Genomic DNA, 14438 nt, shown 5'->3' on the forward strand with positions numbered 1-14438 from the left:
TCACCTTTTCAATGATGTATCATAAGATATCATTCTTTTTCGAAAAATTGGAGATATTGAAATAAAGTAATTCTTATCATAATAGGCTTTGACGGAAATGTATTTAAACTTATATCCCGAAAGACGACAACTACATCGAACTATGTTCGAGTTTGGTTGATTTGAGAAGCCGAGGAAAAAATACGAACACAGAGTGGACTCGGAAACTAAAGAAAATGTGATAAATGAGGTATTATGAGGTAAGTTAGACATCGTGTCCTTCTCAATAAAAATTAATAATTTGCAGATAAACATGAACCCGGGAAAATCTACACGTTAAATTTCCTCCGAAATGAGTATTTATCATAGAAGTGCTTGGAGACATCAAAAAAGCGGTTTAAAATGTTACAAAATACACATATCTCAAAAATTACATCCAGATGATCCCGAAAGGCGTTTCAAATTTTGTAATTGGCTAATAAGAAGACCTGATTTTCCTGTTTTCCTGGAAAATGTAATTTGGGCAGATGAAAGCACTTTTATGAATTGTGGGATATTCAACCGAAATAACGAACACATTTGGAGCATAAACAACCCCAGGCAGTTCCGAGATATTCGATTTAGTATTAATGTGCGGGTAGGAATTTACAAAGATAGACTGTTGGGTTCTCATTTATTCGTCGGCATTCTGAATGGAGAAACCTATCAGCAGTTTTTAATGTCGATTTTCGAAGACTATTTGGATGATCTACCTTTGGCTAACTACTTTAAAAGAAATCGAAAGGTTCAAAACAAATTTCTTCAATATCTTTACTTTGAAAAATATCATCAATGGCCTGATTACAATTCAATACGAACAGCTCGATTAAGAAACGAATTCAAAATATTAGATCAAAGACGCAAATTGTCATCCCTAATATTCATATATAAAATAATCAATAATCGTATTGATTCCCCTGAAATCCTAGGCTTGATTCCGTTTCATGTTCCTTCGCGCCTTACTCGACATACAACTATGTTTAATATTTCTATGTCAATATCTACAACTAGAGCACCTCTCGCAACCATGTTGATGTTAGCTAATGAATTTAATGAAATAACAGATATTGATTGGGCTTTACCATATTCCAAATTTTATAACACAATACTGAATGAACCTACGTGAATATGTATCCCATCAGTTCTGATAGTATTTATGTAAATAAAACATATACTTTTCAAGTTACATTAACATTATCTATAATTCTAATAATAAGAATCCATGTAATAAATCTAATAGTTTGTATAGATCAAATAAATAAATAAATAGCATTATCTGGTTTTAACATGATGGTGCTTCACCGCACACTACCAGACGAGTATTTAATTACCTGACTAAAAGGTTAGGTTATAAATGGATAGGGAATAATGGGCCGGTGAGGTCGCCAGCAAGGTTTCCGGACTTAAGTGTTATGGATATATTCTTATGTGGTACAGCGTTTATGGTCAGAGGGAATATAAAAATATTGAGGACCTTCAACATAGCATTGTAAGAGAGTTCGGAAGATTGAGGAGGAGGGAAATTAATCGTGCAGTGAATAATATTCGAAAAAGGCACAGTTGTGTTATCATGAACAAGGCCAGCATTTTGAGCATTTGCTGTGATTTAGTGTCGTCTCTACATTTTATTAAATTATTGTTTTTTGTTCAAAGTTCTATTTTCGTTGAAAAGGATACAATGTCTAATTTACCCCATACACACCTCATTAATAAAATTTTGTCTCCATATTTTTCCATTGGATTTTCAAATGCACCGATGTGGTTGTCGTCTTTCGGGATACAAGTTTAAATACATTTCCGATGTCCTAACACTGTTTCTTTCTATAAATTTGTATCATATGTCTTTTTTCTTCAAACATCAAAGCCTATTATGATAAGAATTATTTTTTTCAATATCTCAAAATTTTGAAAAAAAATTATAACTTGTGATACATCATTGAAAAGGTAAAAATTTGCTTCTATTCAAAATAGAAAGAATTCAATGTAGCGCTCATAAGAAAAATTAATGTTGATGATGGTGGCTGCCGGAAAACGAAACGTCGGATAGCAAATCTGAAAACACCATTATGTAGCAGGGAAAGAGTGGCAACATGAGAGTGCAATTCATTTTCGAATCCTTCGAAAAATAAAGCCAGAAAAAAATAAAAATCATTTGCCGAAATTTCAGTTTATTCCGGATATCTCCGAATATACTCGGAATTTCAGAACTTTCTCAACGGCATATTATACGTCAGGTAAATCCGCAACTTTGCCCTAATTTATCCATCTTCGTATCTCCCATAGTTTCCGAGATCCCAATGGTGAGGATCGAATATGAAACACCCTATATAGGTATCCAATTTCATATCTCACTGATATTCGTAATTGGGAATAAGGAAAACACAGAAAACACATTTTCTCTATAAATTTCCTATACTCCTATTTTCTTGAATATTTCCAATCCAAGGCTATCTGAAAGCTCCATATAGTAAAAGTAAATTTCCTTCTAGTTTGATACATCTACATATGCACATTATCAATCCATCAATCTGACCTCTTACTTGGATGGACGATAGGACTAATCATTACATAAACTTAGAGAGATTATGCTGACGTTATCAAAATGCCGGTATTGAGAAAAAGGGCGCAGGGAGATAATAAGGTCATCAACGGGCTTTACATTCACTCAAGCCCTCCTAGAGGTATGTATATTTATGCTGGGTGAGGTTCTATTGTAGTATGGACATGTTTTTCATGATAATCCCAGATCACATATTCACTGTTTGAGAATATTGGGTTTGAGCTTCCATTGTCTAATAATTGTGTCCAATAATTTATTGTGTCCTGAATAGGCACAATAAAATTGTTCATACTAAACTTGATTTTCCAAAAAAAAGACAATGCATACAAAACCATTATTTTGATGTATAGATTCAACTTTTTCAAGAATACTGCACTGCATTCCGACTTTTCTCATTGTTGTAAGATACATTTGTAATTGAACATTATGAGTGTCCATGGATGTCAGGCCTTTGTTATTTTATGGAAGCTGAACATTTCTCAGCGCATGGTCACAACGTAGGTAGAGAATGATGGCAATACCAAGTTTGGATCGTTGTAGGTTCGATAGCAGTAAGCTGTGGAAATCCTTCTCCAGATATATTCATTCTTTAGTAAACTGTAACTATACTCAAGTCGTAATATAAAAGCTGAATTTCATACAAGTTATTTTGGTAGGTATTTATAAGAGGTAAGTATAGATCTGCCTCTGCTATTAAAACTATCCGGTAACTGAGGAAACACCTTACAGTAACAAAAATAGCATATGTAAACTCTTTCCCAGTGAAATGTGAGTTGAACAATTCATTAAAGTTTAACCCCGGAGAGGGGTTTATCCTCGATTATCATTGATATTCGAGGATTGAGCTTTCTGTCGATCTCATAGGTGACATATTCGTGAGCGGAAAAGCCAGAACCTGTACTTACTCATGCTTGTTCTTTAACGACAGTTTAGTTCAGCAATGCATTATGATTCAGCCTAGCACCACCATTTTGGCTGGTCAAATCAGCGCTGTCTGGTGTTACACTACTAACGCTTGGTTTTTGGGTGCTGGATTCAACCAAAGCAGGTTTATCAACCATCAGACATTTGTCTAGAAAGAAATACTCTAATTTCTATTTTCTCATGAACTATGCAAAGAGGGGGATCCGAACTCCTGATGACTTTACAGGATCTATCCAGTACCATTTTGTCATGTAAACTTCCCAAATTCACAGCCTTCCTATTGTCGCGAGACGTGTTGTCCGTGGAACAGACGATTTTGGATGTAAACCTCTATGGAAATGCACCAGTTTCAGGGTCTTTACCTCGAGTTGATACAGCTTCTCCCGAGTCCACTTCACTACTCCAAATAAGTAGTTTACGATCGGAAAGGCAAGCATATCAGTACCAGCAACTTCGTTTTTGCGCGATAATTGACCACATCTGTCATACTGATACTCAAAGCGAAAAGAGATCTTCACTGAGGCCACCTCTAACGAGTGGCGTTGTATCACTGCAGGGTAAGTATAAGTCTCTCTTTCATCCAAATGGATACTGTACCATTTGGATACTGGATGCTTCCATCTACGAACTGTACGGCTCCTTTCCAATCGTTCTTTTTTGAGATGGACTGTTGAACATTTTTCTAACCTGAATTCCATATGGTTAGCAAGGATCTACTCTTACACCAGCTCAAGGGCTGATGGAAATCCTTTTCTCCAGAGGCTTTGAGTTTAAGGAAATCTATATAGAATAAATTGGTGACCTTATGACTCCGTTTCCGAGGGTACCAGAATTGTACCCATGAGTTTTTCTGAGCGCAGAGGATGATGGAAATAGTGAAATGTAGAAAATAAGGATACTGAAGAAATCTTCCAAAATACACAGCTTGTTTGGACTCTAGCTTGACCATATTTTATGGTGAAGCGAGCCTGCCAGGGTCGTATCTAGTTTTTAAATCTAAAGCAATGTTACGATGGTTACCTCTATTACTCTAACGTTAAATGTATTATTATCAAAAAGTCAAGAGCATCATTCGCAGAGGAGAAAAGTAAAAATTATACCCGAGAGTTTCAGGATTTCAAATTATATCCCATGATCATTACAGGGAAAATCAAATGTTCGAAACTGGTATGGAAACTGGAAAAATTGCCGTTATTTCCTTAATTTTCTTATATGAATTTGTTTTTCTATCAACCAGCAGTCGTCCCCTCATGATCGTTCACATATATGTGGATCGAAAGACTAAAACAAACCACTCTCGATAACTAACCGGCTATCTGATACGATAACATGAAAATGAACAAGACACAATTTATAATTATTATATAAAATGTATGCATTTACGAAATAGAATATTATGGATTTCTGACAGTCACCTTAGTGAATCCAAAAGGTAGGCGTGAAATTTTTATATATTTGAGTTACATTAATTTCATGAAGAACTTTCCTAATGGATGCTTTTAATGATCAGAAAAGTTTCATGTGACTCTAAGTTCATTTCTTTGATATTTCTTTGAATTTCAAGTTATTATACGGTGTGTTCCAGATATGGAGATGTAAAAAATATAAATTAGGTTGAACTGGAAAAAAGAGCTTTGGAGCTTACTTAAATGACGTTTTGAAATTTATAAAAATCCGATTAAATGTGATGACAAAAAGTGTAATATATAAGTGGCAGTTTTTTCATTATTATTTTTTTTAAGTAGAGTTTTTGAAGGTTTCTCGGCGACGAAACGTCGGATTGAAAATCCATTTTGTATAGCTGGAAAATGGACAATTGCAAGATGTGTTTTTGTTTCTCAATATCTCCTAGAATGATGTCACAAACATATTGAAACGGAGTTGGAAAATTTCGCTTCTTTCGCCATTCAAGTGAACTTCAAAATGAGTAACTTTTTCCTAATCTAAACAATTTTGTGTCTAACATGGGTTTCGATTTTTTCATAATGGTCCTCATTATCTTGGTCAGACAGTATATTGATAAAATTGAGTGGATATAATCTAAATTTTCAAACTAGAAGCCTAGTTATCTTCAAAAATAATCTATTTCCATGAAGTCAGAGATATTTTCATTCAAAATTGATGTTTGAAAAAACAATTTTGCAAAATAACTTTTTTTAAATCAACATGAAAACATTTTAATTGAATGGTAACTTTGAAACAACAATCATGACTTAGAATGATCTACGAGTATATGTGTGAAAGAGTTTTGTATATTTATATTATTATATTATAATAGATATTATATTTTTCAGGTCTCCTCTCATTTGAAACCACTGCAAGTTAATTTATAACCATAACCATAAATCTATATAACCTGAAATGACATTTTTGCGAATTGTAATTCCTTTTTGCATAACGTTATAAGACTGTATGCAGACTTTTCGATATGAGGTGTCACGTTATACTCATTACTTATAAATGAATCTACAATAAATATATAGTCATATATTCATGTAACACTTTGCCCAGTATGAGAGAATTCTGCCGATTTTTTTTTAAAGTGATATTTATTCATTTTTCTACTTGATATTGGCTGTAGATATATTTTTTTGGCACCAGATATAGACAGTTTAGAATAGAACTTCAAAATAATACTATATCATCAAATATATCGAGGGCATACATAAATTAGAATATGTGCAATCCAATAAAAAATACCGTTAACGAAGAACCTCTGAATAAACAGTGATAGTTCATGTCTATCATAATTTAGATCCTTCTATTTCAATTGTTTTCTTTTGTGAAGTATTCCACCGCCTCCAGTCACGCGATAAGCTAATAACTCAGTAAGCACATATTCCTGTCTTGGAAATTTAGTATTTTCTTATAGGTAATTAATATCGAGTTTTCACCGAGGATTCTCATACAAGGACGCTCATTTTCCTTAATAATACACATTACATTATTTAAAACATATTTATCTGAAATTTCTAGTGATTTTTTCTTCAATGCATTAAACGATGAAGCAGTTGATGACCAGATAACATTTAGAGAGTTTCACAGCGCTTGAATGGATTAGATCTATTGAATCGATTACAATGAATATAAATCGGTCATACTGAAGTTTCATTTTCATCGATCGAAATCGATGAACATATACCGAACCCTTCGGTAATATAGAAGAGTCAGTGTCACCACATATCACCTTTCTGAAACAAACATCGACAGTTACTGGTTGGAGATTGTATTGTTACTTACGTAAACCATTTTTGCTACCACTATTATTGCTATCTACAATGGTTTGGAATGGTTCCCTATAAAGGTATTGCTCAATCTTGCTATCACTAGGTACTGGTCTGGAACTCGATGGGCGACTTGTATGAAACGCTCTAAGGCACTGTGTCATGTATATTGCTCTGATGCCAATCTTTAGGTTGAGTACATATTCTTATCCGATTTTTCTACAATTTGACGACAGTTGATACAAAAGAAAATGTCTTAAATTTAACCAGATTTCAAGAATACTTGGTGTGAGCTTTCAGTACGACTAATTAGTAAATGATAGTTTCTCTATCTGGTCTACTTTATTAGCGATACAAAAAGTCATTGTTGACTATCTATATTCTCTCCAAGATCAATCTCTTTCAAATACTGAAGTACATTTGAATATTCTTGCCATTTGTGTCTCACTGACTCCTCAGTTACTTGGACTTTTTTTGTAGTACACGGTTTTCTTAGAATCAAATCTTACAGCTGTGACTAGACAAAATTTGCGAAAATGTTCTAAGGGTCGTCTCAACAGAGTACCTGCATTAGCGTGTTTCAATACACAAGTTATTGTTACCTCCCTCTTTTCGAAAATGAGTGGTATACTTCCCTGTGGACATTCTTCAATTAACATAGCTCGCCAACATGAATACACACCTCAGACTTGACAACTGCCAAAAATTTTACACTTTGATGAAAAGGGTATATTTTAGGAGAGACTAATTTTTGGTAAAGAATGAGAAATATGAAACATCGTGTTGTATAAAATACTTCCGGTATAACTTTCTGTCTACGGTCTAACACCGAATTGTACTAGTTATTGTTTTAGTAGGTCTTTTTCTGTATATTTTAATATATTGCAATTAGAGGAGTAATATCTGATTCATTTACCGTCAACACTTACAGAGGCCTTTAGGTTTAATTTTTGTCCCGAGCTTCCTGCTGCTTTGTATGAACGACCTACTAGATGCAACATCCAAAACAACTATAAATAGCCGATACCATTGCATCGTTCCTTGAGGGTTGAAATCAATTATTCTCTCTCGAATATTTCAAAATACTCGCTAGTGTATATCAAAGATGTGTTGACTGCAATCCTTTCTATCTGTTATACATCAACTAATTACAAGTGGGCTTCAAACTAAAACATAAACTTTTTCATATGAAGAAGAGATATTAAATTCTACAACGACTTCAATCCAACGTATATCAGCACTTTGACGTGGTCACCGCGCTCAGAATGGTGTGTTAACGATTAATGAGATGAATTAATCTATTGGTCCATCCAGAAAGTTATAATGAATCACAAGAGGCACTGACCACCATATAGTAACAATAGCATTTTTTGGCGGGTTTTTGTCTTTGGAAAGTCCAGCCACTGTCCTGAACATCTCCTGTCTTGGTAGAGTGATCAGTTTTTATCACAGGTGACGAACATACTGCGAAAAGTGATATTTTTTGTCGATCGTTCAAATCGTGGGACACCCACACTTCGAGCCAAAAACTCCATGGGAGCTGATGCTCAGTTCTTTAATCTCACGCACCGTGTGTGGTGGGTCAGTCTCCACCAGACTTTTCAAATCCTCGTCCTAGTTTACTGTAGGTCGATCACTTCGGGGCTCAATTCCGAGGGTAAAATCTCCGGAACGAAATTTCGCAAACCAACGTCGAATAGTGCATTCATTAACACTATCATTGCCAAATGCCTGATAAATTTTTGGGCTGTTTGGGCAGCGCTTTGGTTCAATTTGAATTATTAGAGAAAAATTCGCCAAATATCATAAGCTGTAATAAGCTGAGAAAAGGCAAATAATTTGGAAAAAAATCAACAGCATCAATGTATAGCGTATAAAATTCTATATCGATCAGTATATACCACGACACAGTAGAATAAATATTTGAGAGCTGTTGAAGGTTGTAGCTGACAAAGGAGTGGGTGTTTACGTAGTAATGTGTCTTCCTAAAAACCAAAAGTGACTTATTTAACGATTTTATAAATTCTAATATCAACTGACGCACCCAGGGTGGCTCCTTCCATCTGAAATGCACTATACAGAATGTGAAATTTTTCCCAACTCTAAAGTTAACGTATGAAGAAAATAATACTTACAAGATTTTTTCATTTATTTCAGTGCTTCAGCTCAATTCGGCCTACATAAAACAACTAATACATAACGGAGATGTGGACAAACTAGAGCAGGCAGTTCTTGAAGGGCAAGGTAGAAAGCTCATTGGAGAATACTCGGCGGATTACAAGACGAGGACTTTTTTGAAATCGATACCAACGTTAATGGTAAGGTATTACACTTAATTTGCACCACTTGTGACTTTTGAATTAATATTTGTACTACTCACGGCATAAATGCGATCACGATCAAGGTTTCCCCAGAGAAAATCAATTCCAGTCGGAAAATATATTTTCTTCGGCATCTACTTATTTGTTGCTGAAAACAATCAATTATAGTTATGAAATATATTTGATTCTAATCGATTGAAATTTTTCAATTTGTTAAAAAATTCCATATGATAGTGATTTCTTTTGTGTACAATTATAGGTACATGGAAGGGACAATCTTGCAAGGATCAAATAATATGGCACTGAAGAAATTTTCAGATATTCAAGTTTTTCAAGAGATGTAGCGTTCAGGTTCAACAATTATTTATTTTTCGATAATATTCAGATCCTTAGGAAAAGAAATTTCACAAACTTGTTGGAGTTAAAGTATTTATTGGTATAAATTGGTCAATTTCTCTTTGGAAATATCAGCGTATTCTGATCATATTTGACTAGCTTTCACATAATTTGATCTTGTATCAGGTTTCAAATTGTGGTTTATCCGAAAGTATTCTTCTCATTTCAGGAGAAAACGCCTCCAGCCTAGAGCAACATTTTTCAAATAATTGATCAAACCAGAGAAGTCGGTCTGGATGTCGAAATTAACATTTCCTGGTCCTTTTTTTCGTGATACCCTTAATCACACTTTCACAATTCAGAATATTCGATATATAATATTCTTTTGGATTTATACTTCTCAATAATAACATAAAAAAACTCTCCTGAAAACAGTTCTTTTTCGTAGATATAAACCTATTTTTCTTTATTTGAGATCAATTTTGTTCTCATATAATTCTGGATTTTCTCTGCCGATTCAAAAGTAGTCAAATCTAACGTTGTCAACTTTTGAAGTATTTTAATCTGTTTCGGTTTAAAACAAATCTGTTTTTCCGTTAACCAATCAATACATTCATTCTTATATTTTGTGCTGAAAAATTAAATAGTATAAATATTATAATTCATACAAATCATGAAATTATAAAACAACAATAAAAATTAATTGGCGCTCCGGGGCGACTTTATTGATTCCAGTAGCGCATTTGCTTTTCAGCTGCAGGAAAAACCTGCAGCACCACATCATCTGAAGATCTTGATCTGCCAATGTCCTCTCTCTCTCTCTGAAAAATTTCCCCTACATAATAAATGAAGTAGAACGGAAATGAAAACAAACGAGCACTCACGACCCAACTAATAAATATCTTTTTTCATTAACTACGCCTTATGATTTGATCTTTCGAAACTTTATTTTCGAAAAATATATCACGAAATGTTTTGATATCGCTATAGCAATTCACTACGAACAAGCTAGTGTGATAGCGAAAAATGTCATGATATATTTTTTGAAAATAAATTTTGTGAAGATCAAATCATAACGTGTAATTCATGAAATTACTATGAATCTTCATCAAGTAACGGCCGAATTAATCAGTAATGAATATATCGTTATAGAGATATTCTCAAAGGAAGTTTTAAAAGACAGTTTACAATATTTCCCTTTATTGAAATGTAAAACGCAGTTACCTTCTATTAACCTTTGAACACGATTTTCCACAAATTAGAAAATCAATTTATAACTTTCAGTAGAGCGATTATGTCGTGTCCGTTAAATATTCCATTCCATGAATTATTGACATATCATTTCTCGGCGCATAAGCCTTCATTACCTACAATGGACATTAACTACGTACCTACAATAACATTTTCAGTGTATCAGTAAATTTTTTCGAATTGACATTGATTTGTTGTAATGATAATTTGCCTCAACTCAATATATAAATGAAAAGAGTTGATTTTATAAATTGCAATAGTTTGGGATTACTCATATTTCCATTAATTCGTTATGCATTGGTTACTTACACTCATACTTTATGGATTTCATCATATTTGTTTCTGTTTCATTATTTTTCTCATTGATGAAATGCACGTAAATCCTATGTGTATTTTGAACATTAATCATTAACATCAATCATCAGCACAGGGCCGGCCTAAGGCGAAAGTTGCAAGTGTGCAAGACTCACATTTATGCCCCTACTGGGGCATTTAAGGTCACAGTTGTTGTGCACTTTTACGCCTTTTAGAACATTAAATTTGTCTCTCAATTTGATTTATTATTGATTGACTTGATAGTTTCAATACTCTTTCTAGTACCTTAAACCAACTAATAAATAAACTAGTTAAATAAACTAATGAAAGCTTCTGGGTCACGACGTTACAATGATGTTTACACTTATATTGCAAGTGCTCTCAGAATAAATAGCTAATGCGGGAATCACCGTCCGCCGGACCTAAGGTAAATTTTCATATCTCATGGGTAAAAAAAATAAAGCAACAGAATGTAGTGAGCCAATAATTACAGTATTACAGAGTTTAATAATGGCGCATACAAAACAAAAGTTTATTAAATGTTAAGATAGGTACATAGTCTCTTTTATTATACATTTACACAAGGGCTTTTCTTGCTTTCATTTCGGAGAATGAGTTAACTATGTCCAAATAATCAACTGACTGAGACAGCGCGTTTTCAATTGATAAGATTGAAAGGCTGTTAAGTCTTTCTTGCGACAGTGTTGACCTGACGTAAGTTTTGATCAACTTCAGCTTTGAAAAGCTTCGTTCAGCGGAGGCGACCGACATGGGCATCGTGGATATGATCCGTAACGCTATCCACAGGTTGACATAGGCATCCGTGCTTTGGGTCAATGATGAAAAGTTTAGAACATCCATTGGAGACTTTTGACCTAAAAAAAAAAGTTATGTCATGAAACTCTTCAAGTGTGATATTTAGAGAAGATATTATGAAAAAGAATAGAATGGATTTTTATCCATTTTTCTTTTTACGTTATTTACGTGTGTACTGAAGTGTCAGAATAAAACTAAAAAGAACAAGAAACAATATTACTATATATTAATTATGTAATAAAATTCTAAGTTTAATGCATTTATCTGATAAAAAATAAGGTAAGATAGGGTGAGGTAAGAAGTGGAATTTAACTGTACAAAAACCTATCAAGTTTAAATCGTTAATTTAGGATGGTGAAATATTAATATTAATTTCAATAATTAACACTACCTGCTAACTTAAATTTCAATATTATTTTACTGAAAGACTACTAACCTTCGTTGGGTAAAAGTTTCTGTATAGAAACCAGCTCGTCGCACAATTCGGCCCCTCTAATGTCACTTTGATCAGCCCCATCTGACATTAGCTCTTCCAGTTGTTGGCATTTGATCAAAAGTGTTTGTCGATCGGGCAGTTTGTCTAGATTGAAGAGAAATTCAAATTTTGAAGTTTTGGCATTCAACTGCTCAAACCTTTCTTCCACAGCTGAGTAAGCAGTATCAACTAATGGTAAGAAAAATTCAACTTTAAATTTTTCTTGTGGGTCAGTAAGAGGCTCGTGTTCGTCTCTACGCTCAACCTTATAGTCAAAGTGTTTCTTCCTCCTCCTGAGTCTTGGGGCTTTGAATTTCGCTTCAACTTTCAGCTCTTCAGCCAACTCTTTTGCTTTCACCAAACTGGAGACAAATCCATTCTCACGAAAGTCGACTAAAAAATCTGAAATGGATTTCAACGCGTCTACAACTTGAGGAAAGTTGATCACCTTTGATTGCAACATCTTACTTGCTAAGTTAATTTGAAAGAGGACGTCATACCAGGTTATTAGAGAAACTAAAAAACCGTAATCTTCAAGCATTGTGGCCAAAGAGTTTGCTTCGCTCCTAACATCATCTTCAAACGAGGGATCATCATAAAGATCCCAGAGAGCTTGGCGAACTTCGACGATCTGATATCTCACTGCTTTCAGTGAGTCGATTCGTGCCTCCCACCGTGTTATACAGAGCTCTTTCAATGTCAAAGGAATCCCAGTACAAGATTCTTCAGATCGCGAAAGACTCTCTAGGAACAAGCTCCAACGTTTGGTTGAAGAGCTGAATAGGGTATACAGACGTTGGATTGTTCCAAACAGGGTCACTGTTGGAACTGAAGACTTGGCTGCATCACTAACCACCAAGTTTAAGCTGTGACAGCCACAAGGGACAAAAAAGGCTCTTTTATTTTGTTCGATAATTCGTTTCTGCAACCCAGAAAGTTTGCCCTTCATGTTGGCCCCGTTGTCGTAGCCTTGGCCTCTACAATTTTGAATGTCAAGACCATAGTTTCCTAAGGCATTAAAAACGGTTTCAGACAAGCCTTTGCCAGTGGTGTCCGTGATTTCAACAAAGTCAACGAAACTTTCACATATTTCTACCGTTTTGTCACTTTTTTCATGGACATACCGGAAGATTACAGAAAGTTGTTCTTTTCTACTTAAATCTGGAGTGCAGTCTAGAATTAATGCAAAGTACTTTGCTTCTTTGACTCTGTTTAAAATAGACTCTCGTACTTCATCTCCCATTAAAGAAAGAAGCTCGTTTTGGATGGTTTTCCCAAGATACGAGACACATCTTCGTTTTTCATTCATTAGAACTCTTGAAATGTGTTCTTTCATCACAAGATCGAACTTGGCTATGAGTTCAACAAGACCTAAGTAGTTTCCGTTGTCTAATTTGTAAAGTGTTTCGTGGGTCCCTCTAAAGGCAAGTTGGTGATGTGCTAAAAATTGCGTAATAGCAATGAGTCGGGTGAGAACATTTTTCCACCTTTCCTTTTCTTGCGCAACAATCCTTTGATATGAATGGTCGATTGTCGTTCCTTCAGTTAGTCTTTTTTCTCTTTCAACCCATTTTTCGTAACACTTCATGTGATTTGGAGCCGTTTCATGTTTTGTCAATGTTTTGCCTATGTGCCTCCAATCACTGTTTCCGTTTTTTTCTAACAAATTTCTTGTTCCTGATGTGTTAAAGATCCTGCAGTAAAAACAGAATACACTATTTTTCTTTTCAGAGTAAGTTAACCAACGTCTCCTAACCTTTTGACCATTTTTGGCTAACCTATAATAAAACAAATTAGAAAATGATCTTTTGTTTTCATCTCTTGGATAGCTCTCCAGCTCAGTTGAGATTGATCCCTTGGTAATAATTAAATCACGTAAGCTAGCACTTATATGATCAGGCCAAGTACCCAAGTCCGTAAAATAACTATTCAACTCAGTAGCATCATAAATATCTGATTCTTCTTGGGACTTGTCGTTGTCGCTGTCGGAATCAGAAAGAGTCGGTTCTTTATGGTCCTTTGGGGTGTCTACTTCTTCTTCTTTTTCTTCTTCAGAAGAAAAGGAATCGTTGGGTTCATGGCTTGTTTGTTTTTTTTGCAATTCAAAAGGACTGCTACTACCTTCATCGCCTAGTTCCACTTGGCATTCCTTTTCGGGTTGTTGTCTACTTTGTTCACCCCCAAAATGTTCTATATTG

General features: G+C 34.5%; 1 protein-coding gene across 4 annotated transcripts in view; it reads left to right on the plus strand.

Moving 5' to 3' along the window:
- Window positions 1-2526: 2526 nt before the first annotated feature.
- LOC111511520 (uncharacterized) overlaps window positions 2527-14438 on the plus strand; it is a 108163-nt gene continuing 96251 nt past the window's right edge. For 2 of the 4 annotated variants that reach the window (XM_074170413.1, XM_074170414.1), the window contains exons 1-2: window positions 2551-2699; window positions 8884-9044. In XM_074170413.1, the coding sequence (XP_074026514.1) occupies window positions 2621-2699; window positions 8884-9044 (240 nt within the window). In that variant the 5' untranslated portion in view covers window positions 2551-2620. Of the gene's footprint in view, window positions 2700-8883; window positions 9045-14438 lie in introns of all 4 variants that reach the window. The other 2 variants (XM_074170416.1, XM_074170415.1) reach the window with 2 other exon arrangements.

This window comes from Leptinotarsa decemlineata, unplaced genomic scaffold (genome assembly GCF_025532065.1).
Source record: "Leptinotarsa decemlineata unplaced genomic scaffold, Ldec_3_MD MMD2_P_RNA_scaffold_9, whole genome shotgun sequence".
NCBI classification, from domain to species: Eukaryota; Metazoa; Arthropoda; class Insecta; order Coleoptera; family Chrysomelidae; genus Leptinotarsa; species Leptinotarsa decemlineata.